The 22,039-nt window shown below is 36.4% G+C and overlaps 1 protein-coding gene across 1 annotated transcript in view; it reads right to left on the bottom strand.

Annotated features, from left to right (window-relative positions):
- The window catches only part of VPS13B (vacuolar protein sorting 13 homolog B), a gene marked incomplete at its 5' end in the record, with an annotated part of 272,185 nt that overhangs the window by 92,030 nt on the left and 158,116 nt on the right, over window positions 1-22,039 (bottom strand). Inside the window, 4 exons of the mRNA XM_008065666.2 lie at window positions 405-566; window positions 6,458-6,807; window positions 7,876-8,057; window positions 15,263-15,459. Coding sequence (XP_008063857.2) covers window positions 405-566; window positions 6,458-6,807; window positions 7,876-8,057; window positions 15,263-15,459 — 891 coding nt within the window. The remainder of the gene's footprint in view (window positions 1-404; window positions 567-6,457; window positions 6,808-7,875; window positions 8,058-15,262; window positions 15,460-22,039) is intronic.

Raw genomic sequence — 22,039 nt, 5'->3', positions numbered from 1 at the left:
TAAGCACTAGTCTAGTGCCGTATATGTATCAATTCATTTAGTCTTCACATCCCTATGATATAGGCACTATTTTTATCCCCATTTTACATTTGAGAAAACTAAAGAGCAGGAAGTAAGTGAAGTTTACACAAAGCCAGGATCCAAACTTGGCCCTAGGGTCATCCTGGTCATCACTGTACCCTGCTGCCTCACTAGCACCCGTGCTAAACAGGAAAACTCCATTCCAAGAGCAGCATGTGCTTCCATCTCTAAACACTTCTGGGTTTCCGTCAGATGTAGCTACACTGTGTGGTTTCCTTGGGAGACTTAAAAAGGGAAATAACTGGACACAGGCATACGCATGAAGAATAAATGAATCTCCAACCTTAACAATTGCTGTGTTTGTAAGGCTGTTTCTCAAATACCTGTGGGGATTTGTGGGAGCGCCAGCTGTACTGGTGACTGTGGAGACTCGCCAGCAGAATATTTTCATCAGTATCCACCTGGCCAAACCGCAGTGTCTCCTGTGTGTCATTACAGATCACAAAATGGCTGAAGACCAACTCCTCTACCTCAGGGCATTTGTTCTGAAAGGAAAAGAATACCAAAGCCAACGTGTATCAGATTAATTGCAAGATGTTTGGCAGCTGTCTGCCCAGTGGCGATTGTTACAACACAGAAACCCTAAAAGATCTGTTGTCATTAGCTCTGGTATATAAAGTATTCTGTATTTCCAGGACAAGCACACACAAAAAATACCTTAAAGAGATCTTAAATGTTCCAAGAATGTGTTTTGATTTATACTCCTACAAAATAAATCATACACACAGAAGAGTAAAAGAACAATGAGATCCCTCAAACTTTTAACATTTCTTAAAGTGAATTAACATGTTACAAAGAGTGCTGTACTTGGGTAGTGCACGTTTTTGAGCAGAGTACTGGAGGCTAGAATTACCATGTTCCCAGCCTTCTAAACTCGACAATCAAGACCAATTACCAAAGCCACAGTTTGTACCCTACAGAAAGTAAGGATCATTTAGGTAAAACATCCCCAGATCCCTTAAGGGGGAGGGTGGATATGAGTGCGTGTAAATCTGTTCTGGGAGAGATGTAAATAAAACCATAACTTTCTCTCTATTGTTAAGAGGCTGAATATATAAAACAGATCAACTCCAGAGTCAGTGTAAGCCAAGTTGCAGTTTTCAAGATAAATAATGTTAGTTGGAAAACAGTTTTCAGTATCTGTTTCAGCTAATTGTCATCAGTCAGCTAATATCCTTCATTAATCAGTGAAAGCTCAGCAAATAAGCAATCCATTTCTGCGTTGATACCTCCTTTCTCAATTTAATGGTGTCTTCACTGTTGCTGTTACCTCAAAGCACTGGCAAAGTGGTAAAGTATTTCTGTGTTTACTCTTTTATCACTTTGGTCAGGTTATGGCTTAAAAACAATAAACATGCTTTTGGTAAACTAAAAGAATAGCTAAATAAATAATTAACTTGAGAATATTAGAAAAAATCATAACTAGCTAATCAACTTACAGATAATGGGAGATAATAAATAATTGATGCTTCTCTAGTTGGCCTCTAGTGCCTGGACCTAAGTAATGTCCACATGCCACGCTCCATCATTTGCCCCTTTACTGAGGGGAGGGAGAGTAAACGGAGATTCAACTCAAGCATAATGACTCAATGACTGGCAGGCACAAGGCCAAGGAATCTCCAGGTGAATGTACCTGGAATCCAGCCTGGACCAAGACCAGCTTGAACTTCATCAGGGGACAGACTCACCTTGGAAACAGAATCTATTCCTAGTTCATCCAGAATGCTCCTGAGGTGGGTGGGCAGTACTTTATGCTACACGTGTTGAAGTGCCCTTGACATACCTCATTCCTCCCTTGATAACTTCTAAGCTCTCTATCATCCATCTATTCTTTTTTTTTGAGTTGGAGTCTCACTCTGATGTCCAGGTTGGAATGCAGTGGCAAGCTCACGGCCACCCCAGCATCAACCTGTGGGGTTCTGGCGATCCTTCCGCCTCAGCCTTCTAAGTATCTGGAACTACAGGTGCGTGCTACTACACTCTGCTAATTTTTAGTTTATTGTAGAGACGAGGTCTTGTCAAGTTGCCCAGGCTGGTGTCAAACCTGAGGGCTTAGGCAATCCACTCGCCTTGGCCTCCCAAAATGCTGGTTACAGGCTGAGCCACTGACTCTGGCCCATCCATGTATTCTTACTGAACTGAATCTTGCTTGACAGTCACACTAATCACCAAAAGAGTTTCTAGCTAAGCGACCCCAAAGCATTTATAACCCACAATTACCTCTTGTCTATCATAATACTCTCTGCTGTGGCTTTTAATCATTAGTGCTGATTTCAAAACTTACCTGCTGTTGGGTTTTGGATGTCTTGTCCTACCTGGCCACTGCCCACGGCTCCAACTGCATTTTGAGCTATTCTCCATTTGCTGGGGGCATTTGCTCAGGACATTCCAGTTCTAACAGTCTTCTCTAGCTCCTCCAATACTACACTGGTTGCCTTTCAATTCATCCAATATGTCAAATGATTTCCTGCCTCAGAACTTTCTCTCTGCTTGAACCTCTTTTCCTCCACCTCTTGCCTGACCAACCTGTTTCTACTCAGCTTCCAGGTGTCTGTTTTAAGATCAGTCCTCAGCAAAGCCTTCTGAGATCCCCTCCAGATCAAGTTAGGTTCCCCTATTCTATGCTCACATACCCTACTAGATGTCACTTTCAGAGCACTGGTTAATTATACCATTATGAGTTTAATATTGTCTCCATCATAAAACTCTATGCTGCAACTAGGTCTGTGTTATTTACAGTTTTATCTGCCAGTATCCAATATATTGCCTGGTCCATAGGGACCATAAATAGTCAATAGACACCTAGAAAACAAAGAAAAAAGTAGATTTAATATCTGAAGTAGGCTGGGCATAGTGGCTCAAGCCTGTAATCCCAGCACTTTGGGAGGCCCAGGGGAGAGGATTGCCTGAGCCTAAGGGTTTGAGACCAGCCTGGGCAACTTGGTGAGACCTCATCACTACAATGAATCAAAAAAATTAGCCAGGCATGGTAGCAGGTGCCTGTAGTTCTGGCTACTTGGAAGGCTTAGGGAGAAGGATCACCTGAGGCCAGCAGGTTGACGTTGGGGTGGCCTGTAAGTGAGCCACTGCACTCCAACCTGGATGACAGAATGAGACTCTGCTCAAAAAAAAAAAAAAATCTTAAGTTATCATTGTAATGCATGTTCACTATACAAAAGTAAGAAAATATAGGGGAGGGAAAGGGGAAAGAAAAATTAGAAAATATAGAAGGTATAGATTTTAAAAATCTTTAATTTTATGCTCATTGATAACTGCTTTTGGTAATTGGTCTTCAAGCAATCTTTTCTCTTATGAGTGTCCTGCCTGTTACTATTCTAGTCTATCCTAACAATCCTATCTTATCTATTTTTCTACAAACCTTTAATCAAACTGGAATCCTAGTGTACAATTAGTTTTAATGAGATTTTTCCACTTAGCATTATATAATCAACACAAACTGCTCTCCTTCTAAACATTTTTCTCTCCTTTCAGTCTAAAAGTACAGACATGAAGAAAGGGATATGATTCCAATCTCCCACTTAGCTACACATCCTGAGATTAAAATTCAGTTTTCATAATGAATTGGGATCAATCTGCTAGTAACACAAAGGTTAAGTTACCAGATGGCGCTTGAGTAGAAAAAAAAATCATATTACTTTCCTCATCTCTAAAAGCTGACCCTTAATAAATGATGAAGGTTTTAGGAAAAAATGTAAATTAAAGAACACAAGGGGGTTGTTTACATTTTTCTAAAGGATACTCAAAGTCTTCAGGGAACAGTTTCTCTATTGCTCCCTCATCTGTGGAGTTCATTATAACTGTAATAAGTTTAAGCATTTCTTGGAATGTTTTAAATTCTGTTATAGCATAAAAAAGTTCATACGCATTTTATGTGACCTCATATACTCTGAGTCTTAGAATGCTCAGTTGGAGTTATAATTAAATGATGGCTTATTCACATTTAAATCTTGTGGAGTGTTGTACAGGCATTTGCAATTAAAAAGAGATACCATTTTGGTATAAAAGAACGCATATGAGTATAACCTTTATATTTAAAAAAACTCTTTAAATACTATTTTGTCCAAATCTAGGAAAAACCAAAGAGAAATTTAAAACAAACTGCAATTGGGATTTTGAATTCCTAATTTGTTTTCACAAAACAGTCATCATTTATTAAAAAAAGAAAAGAAAATCTACAGCCAGAGAAATCAGACACTGATGAGGACTTCAGTTAATCTTGAACTCATGACCTAAAGGTGGAAGGCCAAATTGTTTCATGCTTTAACTGTCTGGTCCATCTACATTGGGTAAAAATGACTTGTCTCTGATATGAATCTAATAGAAAGTATGCGGAAAACTCAAATCACTTTGCCTGCTTATTAAATTCATATTTTTCCCTGGCAAGAATTATACTGTACGTGAGCATTATACACACAATAAAATCCAAGTTTGGGAAACTAAACTTCCCCTTCTAAAGGGGATAAACCACATTTAGAACATCTTAGAAACAATGAACTTAATAAACCTCTATAAGCCCACTTCAATGTCAAATGTCCTATGATTTCAAAGTAGTGCACTTTCATATTTACTTTAGAATACACAGGGTTAGGTGCCTACCACATTAAAACTTGGTGGCAAGTACCCTTGACATGGGAGGAAACAAGAAAATTACAGCAACAATTACAGAAGTATATCCTCTCGTGGCTCATGTTAACATTGCCAAATCCCTGTATAAATCAGAACCAACTATTCATAGAATGTACCTGTCAGCAATATGCTACGTGACATATGGCTCTACTTAATCAAATATACAATTCTATTTAAAAAAAAACTCAGAATATTCCTTCAAGGCACTGTGTTAGCCAGTCAGTCATTCACACTCTGATGTGGTTTAAAACATTTAAATATTTATGCACCATATTTTATTTATATGTATAGCTATGTCTAAAAGAATATTTTTACCCTGTGAGGAAAATGATATTTCTGAAGGCCATTTTGCAGTAGTTGCTACACACAAGTCCTCTTATAATGGCTCTGATACCAAGACAAAAATATCCTGGACTTAAATGCTCTATCAATGACTCTTTTATATTTTCTAGGTTTGTTTTTTATTAAATGCATTGTTCAAAATATGACAAAAAAACAGAAATTGGAGCCATGGAGGTTTTTTTCACATGACTATTTGAACCAGCTGCAAAGATTTAGATCACACTAGCTCTTATTTTACGCATGTCCTTTGCAACAAGAAAACCATGGAATGCCCTTAAAAAAGATTTTAAAAATATAAAACAGATGTGTTATCTTCTTTCCTTCTGCTATTGTAGTGCCATGTTAGGTAATTAATTCCTTAGTCTTGTATAGGTCTTCATGCATGTAAAGAAAATAGTTGATTCCCATAAAAAATTTTAAGTAAGAGAACTAACCCTCCTGCCCCAACACACAAACACACACAAATTACCCTGTTACTGAAAGAGGTCAGTGTGGAATTTAGTGTGGAATGAAGTGTTCATTTCTCTTGGGGAGCCAGCTTTACACAAATGTATGTAACATATACAAAATGCAAGGAAATGTTTCAGCCTAAATAGCAACACAAATGTGATGGAAATACAATATAACACTGAAAATCAGTAATGGAAGCAGAAGTTATTTGCTCCTAAATCACTGAATATACTATCATCCAGATGTTTCATGAAGTTATTTTCAGGCTAGTTGACTTGGACAGATTTATCTTTTTGAATATTTCATTTATTATAGACTAATATTTCATCTCATTTTGGATATGACTAATTTCTGATAAAAGACAAAAGTAAAAAGTTATTTAAAAAATCAAGTCTCTGATAAAAAAATCTATTATCCATTGCTTTTCAGGGTCTCAAAAAGGAAAAATGATAGTAGAGGAAAAGATTAAGACTATACTGTGCTCATATATTTCATCTCACTGTTTTGTTTGTTTGTTTGAAAAGATGGAATGCTTATTGTCAAAAAGGCTCACAGAGGTTCTTCATTCTTACAATGGACACTTAGACAATTTGATACATAGCTTAGTTGAAGGGTTGGCAAACTAAAGCCACAGTACTCTGAAAAAATTTCTGGAAATATGTTATTTTCCACACAGATGTGGTATATTAGTCACAAAAATGTGGGCATGACCTCCAATGCATGTATAGAGAACCCATATTCTCCAAAAGTTTTTCAAAAACAACACTGATTACCTTGCCAAAATAGAGAAGGTCCCCAATAGTATGGTGGCCATCAAATTCTTTATCCTCTCTCATTTTTGTTTGTGTGTAACTTATTATTAGGAATGATAACATACAGGACCTAATAAAAGATCATATAAGTGGCCAAACTGTAAACTGTTCTGGCATGTGCATACCTGTTGCCAAGCTTGTACTGCAGTGTTTAGAGAATGGACAACATGCTGTCCAACATTTACAAATATGGAGTCAACTATCATGGTGCAGTCAAGCAACTTTTCTACTGCATCGCTGGAAACTGCAATCTGTCCGCAGATGCTGAAGGGTTTTACCACGCTTTGCATAGTGACATTTCTGCACTCTAGAAGTCTGCAGTCTGCTTGAGCTGAGAGCCGGATCTCCTGAGAGACAGAACCATTATTCCACTGTCGAAGATACATGTGTGGTTCTCTGAAGGAAACAATCATATATTCTAGCTCAGATGGCACATTTCTATCAGAAATAAATGGCTTTAGGTACTGTGGTGTAGCTGTTGAGAAAACAAACAAGAAAAACAGCAATTTAGATGAACCAATACTTTATGAAAATAGTGAGAGGACATTTAAACTATTCACTTTTTGATTATTGAATTTAGTATTTGGTGTCTAATAAACTCAAATATTCTCTTGAAGATATTACAGTCTTTGAATTACCATTTTATATTTGCAACCAAATATAAATGTTTTGTTCAATTAGGTCTCTTAAATATATACTATCCAAAGGTTAATTTCACTTTCATAGGCAAAAAAAATTGATCATAGAAGACAACAAATAAAATCTAAGGAGGGTATTATGGAACTGCTTTGTATCTACCAACGAAATCTCAAAAACAAAAACATGATTCAAAGAGAGTTAGAAAAAAACATAAGCTCCATTTTTGCTGAAAAAGCAAGATGCTTAACAGCAGCTGTGTTTGGTTTTAATCTGATTTCCCCCCTTTTTCCATTACATGTAGGTTGAAAATCTACTATCTGAATCAAAATATATTAACTAGAAAAGGTTTGTTATAGAATATAATGCTATTCAAGTAAAATCAGCAACTTTATAAAAGGCCACTTTTGGTATGTGGAACACTTATATCTTCCTTGTAAGTGTGTAAAAATGAGGCACCTTTAAATTAATTTGAGAATGCACCCATCTTTTGTAGAAGTTATTTATGCTTTTGAAATCAGGCAGTATCAAGTATCACTGGAATCTATTTGCTACTAAGGTCATGTCTCTGGAAACGGAACAAAAGCAGATATACTGCAAAAGGATCATAATTGTAATAACAGTAAAACCTGCAATTTTGGTAACTTCCTTGAGAACTCTCATTAGGAAGCATGCAGAAATATGTCAGCTCAATACCATTGGTAACTTACATAATAGGTCCATAAGCTGTTTCAAAAGTAAGGGGTACACCTGTTGTACCAAATCAAATCCAGAACAACTTTGCTTGCTTTATACCGCTGGAAAATAAATTATCTGAGTAAAGATTAATGAATTTTGTCTTGAGAATACTCAAGTGAAAACAGTAAGTATTAAGTGGATGTTATTCTGATGCTGAAGTAAACAGTACCTGTGCCTAGTTGATCAAGGTGATGACAAAGACGGAACTCCAGGTGAGCAAATTGGAAGGAAAGGCAAAGGGATGGGACAAACCATGGGGTAAAGCAGGAGTCGACTCTGGTACAGGCAGCCAGGGCTGTTGGAGTTACAAGTGGATCACAAGTGCTTTGAGAACCAGATTCACTTGCAGAGCTATGAGAAACAAGTAATGAAAGAAGTTCAATAACCTCAATTTAATATTATATATGTGAAGTGTCTTTCTTTAAAGCTAGTACCAAAAATCCTATTGTCAATATGTAATCAAATCTTCTGTATTTTTCACATATACTAGTCATTTAAAAAAATGAATTCAAGTTGATCATTCTCTGACTTTTCTCAGAGAATCTTCAAAGGATCCCTCAACCCCCCAGGTCGTGTTGACCTAACTCCAATTCAACTTTCTTCTATCCACATCTCACATAACTTATGGGCAATTTATTTTCACATTAGCTTAAGACCAACACAATTCAGAGCATGACGCTGCAGCTCAAAAAACCCAATACTTTCAGTGTCACCATACATGTTTCACTTTTGTTTTACTTCTCCAGATTGTCCATACTCATATAAGTCAGTCAATATTTTTTATTCAATGCTTACTGGGTACTGTACTGGGTGCCATAAAAGTTACGACTATATCTAGAAGAACGAGGTCCCATGGACAATTACACTACATGGGTCCTTTCTTCACCTGCCTATCCTCTTAACAACATTTCATACAAATAAAATCTGATTAAAATGAATAGTGACGCCAGCAATAGAGAAGATGTCTGTACACGGTGGCTGCTGATGTGCAGAGAAAGCCTCCTGCTAGATTGCATCAGTGCTAGTAGAAGCACGAGAGCTGAGAATTTGGGGTTGGGGTCGGGGGAGAACAAAGTGCATTCTGTTAATTGTGGCTCCATGGATAGATATAGCCCTTTCCCCCACACTGTTTTCCATCCTCTTCTTTTCAACCTGAAATTTGCTCTGCAGCAATAGTAGCCTGGCTCCTAAATCCATGAAGAGCTGAATAACAAACGGTATGATTTACAGTGTCCTAGGGAGAACTAAGACAGGAAAAACTGAAGAAATAAAGCTTTGGTTTTCAAAGAACTCACAGTCTAACTGGTGATACTCAATATATAGACATTTACAAATATTACAAAACAGTACCACTACTCAGGAACAGGAAAGGCAGAAGTGCAGCCAGAGAGGAAACTTAAGAGGCGCTCACAACGACCTGGGGTGAATCATGTTGGATTCTCCAAGGTGTGAATCTTCAGCTGCGTTTTGAAAGAGGTTGTGAAACAGGCTAGTGAAAATGAAAGCTAGGAGCATTCCAACATGTTTACTGAGTTGTTTAACCTCAAAGAGTTTACAGTTATGTGGTGGTATTTACTGCATTGCTAGTAAATCTCCATCACACACACAAAAAACCAGACTCTGGGGCACTAGGTTATTGACTAAATGCTATGCACAAAAAAATGTAGCTAAGTATAGTCTTATGACATCTATAAATGGGCACACTGATCCAAATTACTTTCTAGGAATTTATCTGTGAAGTTACAAATAAAAGATTTCATAGCAAGATAAAATTAAAACTTGTATTTATTCAGAAAGAGCTAAATATATTAGTTATACATGTGCTTTACATATTTAAACTCTTTCACTTATACTATTTACAGAAGTTGTTAGAAACAGGGTACAATGTTAGTCAAAATATTATTAAAAATCCAGGCAAGAATTTTATGAGATCAATTTTTAAAAAGCGAGTGCATAATTTGAGGTGTTTATCTGAAGTATTTTTCTTGCCAGTCATAATTTTTGACACTCTGAGATTTTCCAAGATTTATTTTTCTATCTCTTGGCAGATATAACATATTGGAAAAGGTTGCTAAAACATTGTAAATGTCTGATACAATCTTTACTTATAACAAATTGATTAAGTCTTCACTTTTACTAAATTAAGTGCACAAATCAATGGTTGGAGATACTTTTAGGTATTTATGGTAACTACTAAATCATAAAATACTCTAATGGCCAGCAAATACTCTTTCAATCATGAAATCCTTGCTAAAATGATTACTAATTTAACTCAAAAATTTAGGCTCTCATTTAAAAATTGAAGCCAAAAGTAAAACATTTCTTAAACACAAAATATAGTATAAATAATCCAAATATACTTTAACTATATTTTGAATTGGTACATTTATAGTTTTTGATACTCAATTTGATTACTATTATATACTATAAAAGTGCATGTATCTGTTTACCTTTTACATAAGAATTAAGAAGATGTAAATGTAAAAGGACTAAGTAGTTATGAGAGACAATCCTGTTAGAGACTTATAATAGCTATATTTACATAATTTCCTTAATTAGATACAACAATGGACTTTGATCTGGCTTAGATATCAAAAGGAAAAACATAATTTATGATATGTATAACAGGCAGAAATAGAGAAGTTAAAAGAGTAACTTGGTGAGGTGCAGTGGCTCACGCCTGTAAACCCAGCACTTTGGGAGCCTGAAGAAGGAGGATTGCTTGAGGCCCAGAGTTCCAGATCAGTCTAGGCAACATAGCAAGACCTCGTCTCTACAAAAATTAGAAAATTAGTCAGGTGTAGTGGCACACACCTGTAGTCCCAGCTATTTGGGAGGCTGAGGTGGAAGGATTGCCTGAGCCCAGGAGATCAAGGCTGTGGCAAGCCATGATCGTGCCACTGCACTCCAGCAATCCAGTGCTGGGCTTACAGGTTGAACCACCTACCCCGCCCAAGATTTATGTCTGAATGGCTTAAAAAACTACCCCCCGCCAAATTACCCCGATAATCTAGATAGCTCTAAAAGTGCAGATCAGAGTAGCCAAATAAAGAGGAATGATATCTTGAGGGCCACAGTCACCTTCTGGTAGGACAGAGTTTAACTAGCAGAGAGGACAGAAATGTTTCAGGGACTCATACATCATTGCTTTCTCTGATTTCTCCACTGTCTATGTACATAACAATCAAGGCTTTGGGAACTGTAAAGTAGTTCCTCCCCACACAGACACAAAAGCTGTGGTTCACTGTCTCAAAGATTACCAAATATGAGTAGGCAGTGATTCCTTTTACGGGATCTTAAGGGAGTAGGAGGAGAATACACACACACACATACATATATATACATGTATGTGTGTGTATGCACATATGTATATGTGTATATATGTATGTGTGTGTGTGTGTATGTACATCCAAAGATGAAAGCACTTCAAGAAACTCACCACAGGTTCAATTTTCATCACACAAGGAAAGAGCCATATGCACTTAAGCCATTTCTCTTTCCAGCATGCCTCCTGACATGAATCAGCATTTTGGGGGTGGGGATTAAAAAGTCCTTGTAAACAATCTTCTCTCACATGATTTAATGTTGTGAGAAGATGACCATGCAATCTGAATAACCAAGCTCCAAACACTTGACACAGATTGCCAGAGTTTTAAGTTATCATCAGATAACAAAGTTAGCTGGACATACATATCAAGATCTGCACAGTTATTACTGTGTTATATGACAAATGTCTGGCATTTGTGTGACTTTTCATAGCCAAAATAAGAACTTCTGGAGTTAACCCCTTGGGGGTGAATGTAAGATGGGAAAGTTAAAATAAAAAGATGTTCTGATCGGTCAGAAGACATCTGACTGATACCAAACCCAGAGAACCTGGCAGGGTGGCCCAAAGTCCAAGAGTGGGCTTTTCCCTTTTGTTACTCCCAGGACCAGTCACTGGGTAAGAAACTGCACATTGCAAATATGAATGTGTGCTTGATGGATATCCTCTGTATGCTCTCTAGATCCACTTTCTACCATTTCCTACCTTCTTTTCTGTCCCTGGAAGGGACTCTTCTGGATGGCATCAACTAGCTGCTTTGCCCTCTGCTTTGTCCTAGGGTCCAGTTAGAGGGAGGTATCCATAGGAGATTAGCAGGCAAGAGAAGAGTGAGGTAAGGGTATGTATTTTCCCGGCTCCTTCTCAGCCAGATCTCTGTACACTGCTGTGTCCCTCTACCAAAAGCAGCTACAAATACCCACTCTGAATTAGAGTTTTGGTAATGGCTCAATCACTTGGCTTCTTTAGGCCAAGGAATGGGACAGTTTCCCAGGGTTCCTAGTCATGGGGTACTGAACCATCCCTTATTCCTGTCCACACTTTTTGTAAAGAGTTCTTTCATTAAACTCTCATCAATATCCCAGTTAGATTTGCCATCTTTTTCCTGCCAGAACCTGATTGATGGTGGAAGTTTACACAGACTTTAGTATAAGGCAATGGGTGTGGGTAAATACGTAAAGTAAATAAATACTGTAGATTAAAAAGCTATAGATAAATAGCTAAAATGTATAGCCTGACCAGGGCTCCAGAGGCTGCATCTGTTGTCTCTAGCCCAGTGCACAGTAAATAGAAGGGGAAGGCTCCAAAGATCACCAATACTGTGGAAACCAAGTCTAAAGGCCATCTCTACTTCAAGAGTAGGTAACTCTACTTCCCTCCAGAAAACCACAGTCATTACCAATTCATTTGTTTTCTTTCTTTCTTTCTTTTTTTTTTTCTGAGTTGGAGTCTCACTCTGTCGCCCAGGCTAGAGGGCAGTGGCACACTCCCGGCCACCGCAGCCTCGACCTGCTGGGCTGCGGCGATCCTTCCGCCTCAGCCTTCCGAGTAGCTGGAATTACAGGCACGTGCTACCACGCCCGGCTGATTTTTTGATTTGTTGTAGAGATGAGGTCTCCCCAAGTTGCCCAGGCGGGTCTCGAACCCACGGGTTCAGGCAATCCACTCACCTCAGCCTCCCAAAGGCGCGGGATTACAGGCTGAGCCACCAAGCCCGGCTTCATTTGTTTTCATATGATCAAGCATTTATTGTAGAGATGAGGTCTCGCCAAGTTGCCCAGGCAGGTCTCGAACCCACAGGCTCAGGCAATCCACTCACCTGAGCCTCCCAAAGGCGCGGGATTACAGGCTGAGCCACAGAGCCTGGCTCATGCAGCAGTATATAGTGACACTAACTGTAAAATCTTTCTGTATGCATGAAATACTGACATATTATCAAAACATTTATGTTTTCTTTCTAGAAACTGGATAAAATTTATTTATCGTCCTCTTTGAAAAATATCTTAATAGTGTTTTATGTTGACTTTTAAAACAACTTTAATTTAATTTCATTAATATCAATTTCTACCTGAAAAATGATTAATCCCAAACAGTTTAATGTGAGATCAGTTGTGAAACATTAGGTTAAGATGAAAAATCCCAGGTGAAGACAAAAGACCTATGATTACAATGTCAAAAGCTTGGTGAAAAGTTGCTAGCATATTTCTGCTCCCTAAAGGCTCCACATTTCTCTATTACTAAGTTTACCACAAAAGTAATTTTTATAAACGTTTCAGATTCTGAGGAATTAATTTTGTCTAAAATGCTTCTTTCAATTATGAAAATGCATTCTTTCATAATTAGTCAAGTAATCATTTCTAACTTGATATTATGAATGAAACTCAGATTTAACAAAATTAATTATTCATAGCTCCATGTTCTAAGATTTCCTGCTTCTGATGAGGTAACTTAAACTCAGAAAAGGCAATTTTTCTATTCATCTGCTAATTCCTCACAGGATGGGTGCTTTTTTTTTTTTTTTGAATTGGAGTCTCACTCTGTACCTCAGGCTGGAGTTCAGTGGCATGCTCACGGCTCACCACAGCCTCGACTTCCTGGGCTTAGATGATCCTTCTGCCTCAGCCTTCCAAGTAACTGGGACTACAGGCACATACCACCACACCTGGCTAATTTTTTAATCTTCTTGCCTCTGCCTCTCAAAGTGCTAGGATTACAGGCACGAGCCGCTGTGCCTGGCATGGATGTTCTTTTTATTGCTGCATTATATTTGGGTGAAATCAAGACCCTACTTCTCTAATAAATGTTTTTACTAATTCTATATTACTAACTAATATACTAAGAAGGAAATTATTTCTAAAGAGCCCAAATGACTTAGAATATATAAAATAAAAATACATTATTATTATCAAGCATACAAAGTAATCAGTGAAAAAGACTGAGGCTACAGACCAAAATGTTAAAGAGGTTATCTCATGGTGATATGATTATGAGTGGTGTTATCTTCCAAATGTTCATCAATGAACAAATGTTCTTATTAATAAAAATAAATACTGCCAAAGGAAAAGCATTCACAATTATTTATAACATAAAGTATGAATCAGAATACAAAGTGGTATGCTTGCTTACAACCTTGTAGAAGTATGCATATATATAGACAAAAATAAAGGTTGTAGAAGAGAAAATAACTGATTTGCAGAGTACTGAAATGGTGGATGTGTTTTTCTCTCTGTTAGTGTCAGAATGTTGTCTAAGGGGAAGGGGAGGTATTATATAAAGGAATAAGGTTACAGTAAAGCCAACTCATCAGGAGAAGTGGAAAGTAGAGCACGGACAACGATGAGCAGTGTAGTCTCACAGTACATGTAATAATATGTGATCCAAGAAAACTGTTCCACCGATTGTGGTTTACTTTCTTTTTCTTGTCTTTTACGGGAGAATGGGTAAAAAGGTTTGGCAGAGATGTGTAAGGTAAAAGTGCTGGAAAATAGGTTGCTGAAGCCATTTTTCTCTACTGTAAGACAGTGGGGATGTTAAACAGGCAAACACTGAAATAGGGATAATCTGGCTCTATCTGCCCCTAACTAGTTATCCTGTAGGAGGTGTCAACTAGAAAGTTCTGAAGATTTTATTCAGAATACCTTATCTTATAGCTCTAGAGATGGCAAAGGAGACTTTATAGCTGAATAAAACTTCAGCTATCTGAAATCCTTTGGGTATAAGTTACTTTGGTTAGTCAGCCGAATTTTCTGAATGTCTGGGGGCTTGTCTTTTAAAGTTTTTAAAAAGAATTTAAGATGGAAATATTTCCAAAATTTACCTTTTAGATTCAATGTATTTAATCTTTTTCTTAAAAAATGACCCAGGATTATTACATATATTGACTGCTGCATCATTAAGAGTCTATTGAGGTATATGCATGGCTCTTTTCTTCATATTTTTGGGTTAAGGATGACTTTTTATTTTAAGTTTTCTCTTTTCACATTAAAAAAATAATTAAGGAACAGGTTCTTAGTGAGCACTCAAGAACCATATTATGAGTAAAACACTGGATTTTTAGTGCACAAATTCTGAAACATCAGATTTTGTCTTTCTTCCTCATTTTCACCTATAGTTCAGATAGATGCAGCTGCTAGACAGCTGAAATATAGTTAAGTGAGGGGTCACCAGACAAGAAAAGATAACTTGATCATCGTTTCTCAGTGTAATTCCACTATTTCTTCTTTCACTGAATTACCTTTGGTCATCGGCTCCATTTTGACTGTTATTCAAGACAATTCTCCAAAGATCTGAGGATACTAGTTTCTTCTGGTCATTCACAAGATTGATATCTGGCAACTGCAGTTCACAAATTTTGCTTTCAGACAGACTAAATTCTCGAAATGCAACAAACACCTGCTGGAGTTCATCCCAGTATTCCAAACTACAAGGAACCTATGTTAAAATTAAAAAAAAAAAAAAAAGATTTAAAAAGTTTCAAATAGAATCTATGCTTCTAAGTTCATTGAAGTTCAAGTTAAACTTTCAGGTAAATTATAACAGTAAGACTTTTAAAGGAGGCATATGACTTTTATAAGGTTACAAAAGACAGTAGTTTAGAATTTCTTTTCATAGTTACCATATATTTATCTCATTTATTTTAAAAGACTTGTTCAAGAATAATACATGAAAACAGTGAAATATTTTTTAAAATAAAAGAGAATGGAGAACAAATTCTATAAAGTATTAAATGTTCTATAAAGCTATAGTAATTAAAAGATAAGGTTGGAGTAGTAACAAACACATAGATTAAAATAATAGCATAGAAAAATGGAGAAAGAGGTAGGTACAGATGAAATTTTAGTATTCAAGGTGACATTTCAAATAAGTAGGGAAGTCTATGGCCATAACACCCTGTACATGCCTGATCTCATCAAATAAGTAGGGGGAAGATAGAAAGAGGTTGCAAGAACTGACCAGTCACTTGGCAAAACTAAGGTGGGTCCTTATATCATTCTTTACACAAAAGTAAATCCCAAAAGGATCAAAATGTTAAAGGCTAAAAAGTGAAAGCATAAGAAAAAAAAAATCTGTTAATAGTTTTAAACATTTTATATATTAGTGTAATCTTTTCTGTGTATAGTACGAAACCAATGATAAAATCAAATTTCAAAAAGCAAACTAGGATAAGACAGGTAATTTTCAATGGCAGGTGAAGAAATATTCATTCTGATAGCAGAGAGATCTTACAAATCCACGAGAAAATAATAAGTAAGCATGCAGAAGAGTAGATTTGCTAAAAAAAAAAAAAAAAAGAGGTGGATTTGACAAGTGACATGCTCTTCAACTGTGTCTAATATCTACTGCATGCATAGCATCACCTGGGAGCCCTTTGCATTGCTCTTGAGGGACTTGGGAACTGGGAGAACCAATGTAAACTTGATGCTCATGCTGCTTCTCTGCTTCTGACCCAGGTGTGTCTTATGTGTTCTGCAAGCATTCATGAAACGCTAATAGGATAACTTACTAGCTTGCATTGGGTAAAAATCCCAGGCCATGACAGCAATTAGTTCACAGAAGAAATGTAACCAGACAGTAAACATGAAAAGATACTAAACTTTAGTAATACTCAAAGAAATGCAGATTAAAGCGATAATATGATATTTTCTTTAATTGGCAGTTTAAAAAGACTGACATTTCAATTTCTATACTGGTATGGGGAAAAAACATTCCTACACAGCATTTTTGAAAGGTAATTTGGTCATATCTATTAAATGCTTGTAATTTTTTTGCAAGCATACAAGCTTAGAAGCATACTAGGAAGTATGCTTCTAAGAATTGATTTTACAGAGTCTTCCATGCAAATGTAAGTAGACATATATTATACATATGTGTGTGTATTTACTTCAGTGCTGTGTGTATTAGTAAGAAAAGTGGAAAAAACTCAAATATCTATCAAGTGAAGCTTGGTTAAATATAACATGCAGATTTATATAATTAATTTCTATATAACCATTAAAATGAATAACGAATATCTAAGTATACTAACACCAAACACATCCAGGATATATTACTAAATTAAAATATTTAGTTTTAAAATATGAACATGTAGGTGGATCCTACTTGTCTTAAAAAAAACAGTGTGCTCTGATGTATTTTCTCTTTTGGAAGCAATCCCTATTTGTCCTCCTTAAGCTGATAATTGCCTTTCTTGTGACATCTCTATACTTAGAATACTCCTTTATCACAGAAGTTATACTTTGTAATTACTTATTTACTTGTTTGTCTTTTTTAGTAGATTCTAAAATCCCCAACTGCAGAAATGGCACATTATTTAAAAAAATATTCTTAGCACCTAATATCGTTTTGGGGAAATAATAAGATCTCAAAAAAGATTTCCTGAATGAAAAGATTTCTCCTTAACTTTTCTTTCCTGAATAAGTGATTTTTAATTCTTCTATGGAAATAAATGTTACCTTTACCTATAATGAAGTTTCTTTTCTTTAAATAGTGACTAAAGCATCCATGTATGGAGAGAGGCTAGATGGAGAAGGGAAAAGAAGATGGATATGCAGAAGAGACAGGCTAAGTATAATGAAATAGAAGCACATATTCTAGTTTGTGGTAAGTATTATATCCATAGCATTCCATTTTTAGCTATTATTTCCTGAAATTATCTCTTTTCTTGCTTTTTATGCTATAATTTTCTCTAGTTTCCCTTCTCTGTGTCATTGTTCCTACATTTTCTCTCAACCTGAAATGCTTGTATGCTCTACTTTCTGTCTCTTGTCTAAATCCTTACCATCTGTCAAGGGCCAAATCAAATGCCTCCTTTCTCTGAGCCTTTTCACCTCTACCAATGGAAAAATTATTTCTCTTTTCTAAACATCAACAATTTCTTAAAATGGGAATCTGTTCCATATCTCTTATCATTGTATATCTCATGCTACAGCTATTTCTATACATGCCATCTTCTCTGGTGGACACATTCCTTGAAGGAATGGTTTATATTTGGCTAAGCTTTGAATCTTCACAGCACCTGACACAGTGTATATAGCAAATGTTCAAAAAGAGTTGCTGAATGAATGAATGAATAATTCATGAATGAATGGATGAATATACATGCATATTGGCTGCTTTAGCCCATCTCTGGTGCATTAAAGATTCTCCACAAAGAAGTACAGAAGATGAAAGCGAGAACTTTGGAGTCAGACCTATTGGGATTCAAATCCTAGTTCCATTAGCTATAACTTCTTAGGAAAATTAATTTTTCTAACACCAGTTCCCATATCTCTAAAAATGGGATAATAATATAGTTACCTTCAAGATTTTTGTTAAGATTAAGTGAGACAGAGTATTTTATTTGCTATCACATAATAAGGGTTTAAGAAAGATTAACTATTGGGTATTTACCATTCTTACGCTCTAAGATCACTTTTGAAGTTTGCATGTTATCAAAATTAGACAAGTTGTAAGAGTCCTACCTGTTTGATTTCTTAATAATGTTTTGAACTTCTGGGAAGAAAATAATAAACCCTGAACCTGGACATTCAGGAATAATGTAACCATAGCTCAATATGATTTTCTGCTGTACACCTGTTAAAATGTGGCACTCTATGTATGCTATGACATAAGGGATAAAGGAATATCTTACTGTTTAGCTCCTCTCTGAACTGCCACTGAGTCAGCCCTTTGGCTTAAGACATTCCTAACTAGGGGTAAAAGTGGAGCATGAATCCCTAGACAGACACAGAAAAATCTCAATGGAAAAGGGCAAATAAGCTTAGAAAGAGCATATTAATAAATTATTGTAGATATAGTTACCTTGTTGTGCTATCAAGTACTAGAACTTATTCACTTTATCTAACTATGCCTGTATGAAAATATCATATGTACTCCATAAATATATACAACTATTATGTACCCAAATTAAAAATTAAAAAATACACGATCATTATAGTAAGTTGTGTAAAACATAAGTACAACAAAGAAAATAAAAACTGCTTATAATCTCTTCCCTCTAAAAAAGAAAAAGTATATTAATTTACCTATTGTGTTTTGTAATACAAATAATGGAATGTAAAATTCAATGTAATCTTTTTGGAGGAGAAGTTACACAGAAAGTAGGGGGAAAAAATACTTGTTTCTGGCATTGTCTCCAGAAGTTCTAGATTAAAATTAACATATAATATTTATGAAAATTAGCTGTCACATTGGAAGGCAGGCTAGGACCTTAAGGAAAAAGTACTAGTAAGTTTTGAAGTACAAGGCGAGGGGTGGAGCAGGTCCATGACATAAAGCAGCCCAAGCTGGTAACCACTGTGGGAAGCCATTAGGCAGTACAGGCTTACCAACAGTGAGGCTTAGGAAAGCAGGACTCATGGGAGTTCAGAATAACAGATGTGGAAGAATGCCAAAGTAAAACTTTATTTAGTTCACAATTTGTGTAAGGCTGACTTTGTGGTTACATACTTCAATTAGAATATTCTTGGCTACTCTGAAAATTCAGAAAACAACAGACAACTACTACAGAAATATATCCCCAAATATATATCATTTATGTGTTTGTTAGATGTTTCCTTTACATATCCTGTTTTTCTCAGTTAATAAAGGGGGTATTAATACATTTACTACAAATTAATTCCCTTTAAAAATTTTAAATTATATGCCTATAAATACATTTACAAAAGTCATACATACACTTATCCTTTTTCCCATTATAAGAATATTCAGTCATTCCATGATATCCACGGGGAGTAGTTCCAAAATCTTTCACAGATACCAAAATCTGTGGATCCTCAGGTACCCGATATGGTGCAGTATTTTCCCATAGCCTATGCACATTCTCCCTCATACTTTAAATCATCTCTTGATTCCTTATAGTACCTAATACAATGTAAATGCTATGTAAATGGTTGTCTTACTGCATTGTTTAGGAAATAATTATAAGAAAAATGAGTCTGTACATATACAACAGAAATTTTTTTCTTGAGTATTTTTGATCTGTGATTGGGTGAATCCATGGATGCAGAACCCACAGACACAAAAGGCTGACTATATTTGTCTTTAATACTTCAAAACAAAAGCTATTAACAACACTGTGTATAGTTAGTATTTTAAAGGTATTTTATTCAAATATATATTGAGTCATAAATTTATTTTAAAAATAGATATCTCTATACTATCTTATTCCTCCATTCTAAAAAAAAGTTCATCAGTGTCATACTCAGAAGAAAATTCTGACTCTGCCACTTAAATCACTGCTCTATGACCTTGGCTAACTGATTTAATGATTTTGAGCCTCAGTCCCTCATTTGTAAGATGAGAATAATAAAACCTATATTGTTTTTAGGTCAAATTAAGGATATTGAATTTTTAATCTTAATATCAATAGGATATCTTTGAAGAGTTTTAGGTGAAGAAATGATGTATCAAAGATTTTTCAAAGATTCTGGATACTACAAAGAATGCAAGTGTGGATGAAAATAAGACCAATTTGGGAGTCTAAGCTAGGAATGTTGATAGCTGAGGGTATGGTTGGTGACACTGGAGTGGTATGTGGGAGATTCTTGGGACACAAAAATTAATGTCTTATTGATTGACTAGATATGAGAAGTGAGAAGTGTTGAGGATAACTTCTGAGCAACCATTTGGATGCTGATGCCATTTACTGAGGTAGGTAAGGCTGATTTGTGGCACGTGTAGGGTAGAGAAGGGAAGATCACGAATTTATCTTTAGACAAGCTGAGTTGGAGGCAATGAGCCATCCCAGTGAAAATACTGAATAAGGGGTTGGCTCTTCTGGGGAGTAGAAAAGGGAGTTAGCTGTGTCCGTACACAGCTAGAGGTCCATCCAACATCAGCCTCTTATTAGGAGTGTGTAATGGAGGCAGAAAAATGAAGTCTAGGGTATTTATTTGCGAGAGGATTTTATAAATGATAAACTAAGAAAGTCAACTGGTTAAAAGAGAATATGAAAACACTGAGCTGATAGGGAGAAAACAAAGAACCAGAGGTTTATATATAGTTTAGCGAATTACTGTAATGGGGGTTGCTGAATAAGTAGGCTGAAGAGCTGAAAGAGACTGTGAGTGAGATTAGGATGCTGGAATAAATGATTTAAGAGGCAGAGCAGTTCTGAATGATGGCACGATCCAGGGCTTGCGTGTGGGAGTGAGTAATTAGGGGGAGTGAAGAAGATCAGGGGAGAGATGAGACCAAGGTAGGGTTTCAGCTGGGTCATTTACATGGGTACTGATGGCAGTGAAGAAAAAAAGCTGGGAGCCATGGGCTAATGACTTGTGAGAATGAGATGACTAAAAAATTGGTAGACTGCAATAACAAATAGGGCAAGGACGATATAATTAGATGGAATGGGTCTTAAAGAAATGGGGATTTTATTGGAGGGCAGAAGAGCAAAGGCAAGCGGCATTTGGTGAGCAAGAACACCTCCTGCTTTTGAGATAAAAGAGGGTTGTAGTGGTACACAGGGTCCCAGGGCACAGCAAGATTTATGGCAGTGGGGTAGAAGAGACTGAGATTTAGGGGAGTTCACTAATCATGGAGCAGGTGTCTAGAGGGCAAAGTGGAAGGGTGTGGGAAGAGGTAGAGGAAGAGGAAAATTGGTAAGAGTAGGAAAAAGAAGCACAGATCAGTATCTAGACAGGAAGGGATAAATCTTACAATTTGGGGGATGACTAGAAAAGAGGGAAGCAAGGCATGTATTAGAATCGAGTTCTGATTAGGAGGGGTAGGGGTGATTGCTGCGGTTCTAAAAGTAGCCCACCGCCACTGATTGAGGCCTGGCTTGCATTCCCTCTGTTCTTGGAGAAGTATTCTTAAAGACCTCTAGCTATTTCTCCAATAAACTCATAGCACAGGGTCTACTACAAGGTAAATACTTAATAAGTAGTATTTAAATTAATGAAGATACTTGCTGAAAAGATATCAATGTTATCTTCAAGAGTCCTTTATCCTAAAAAGACCTTGTTTTATGCATTAGTTCTTCCATTCGAATTATTTTGCAATCACACCC

This window comes from Carlito syrichta, unplaced genomic scaffold, assembly GCF_000164805.1.
Source record: "Carlito syrichta isolate Samal-C Ts95f unplaced genomic scaffold, Tarsius_syrichta-2.0.1 Scaffold308755, whole genome shotgun sequence".
In the NCBI taxonomy this organism is placed as follows: Eukaryota; Metazoa; Chordata; class Mammalia; order Primates; family Tarsiidae; genus Carlito; species Carlito syrichta.
The sequence above is the reverse complement of the archived record's forward strand: the minus strand, read 5'-3'. Positions and strand labels throughout refer to the sequence as shown.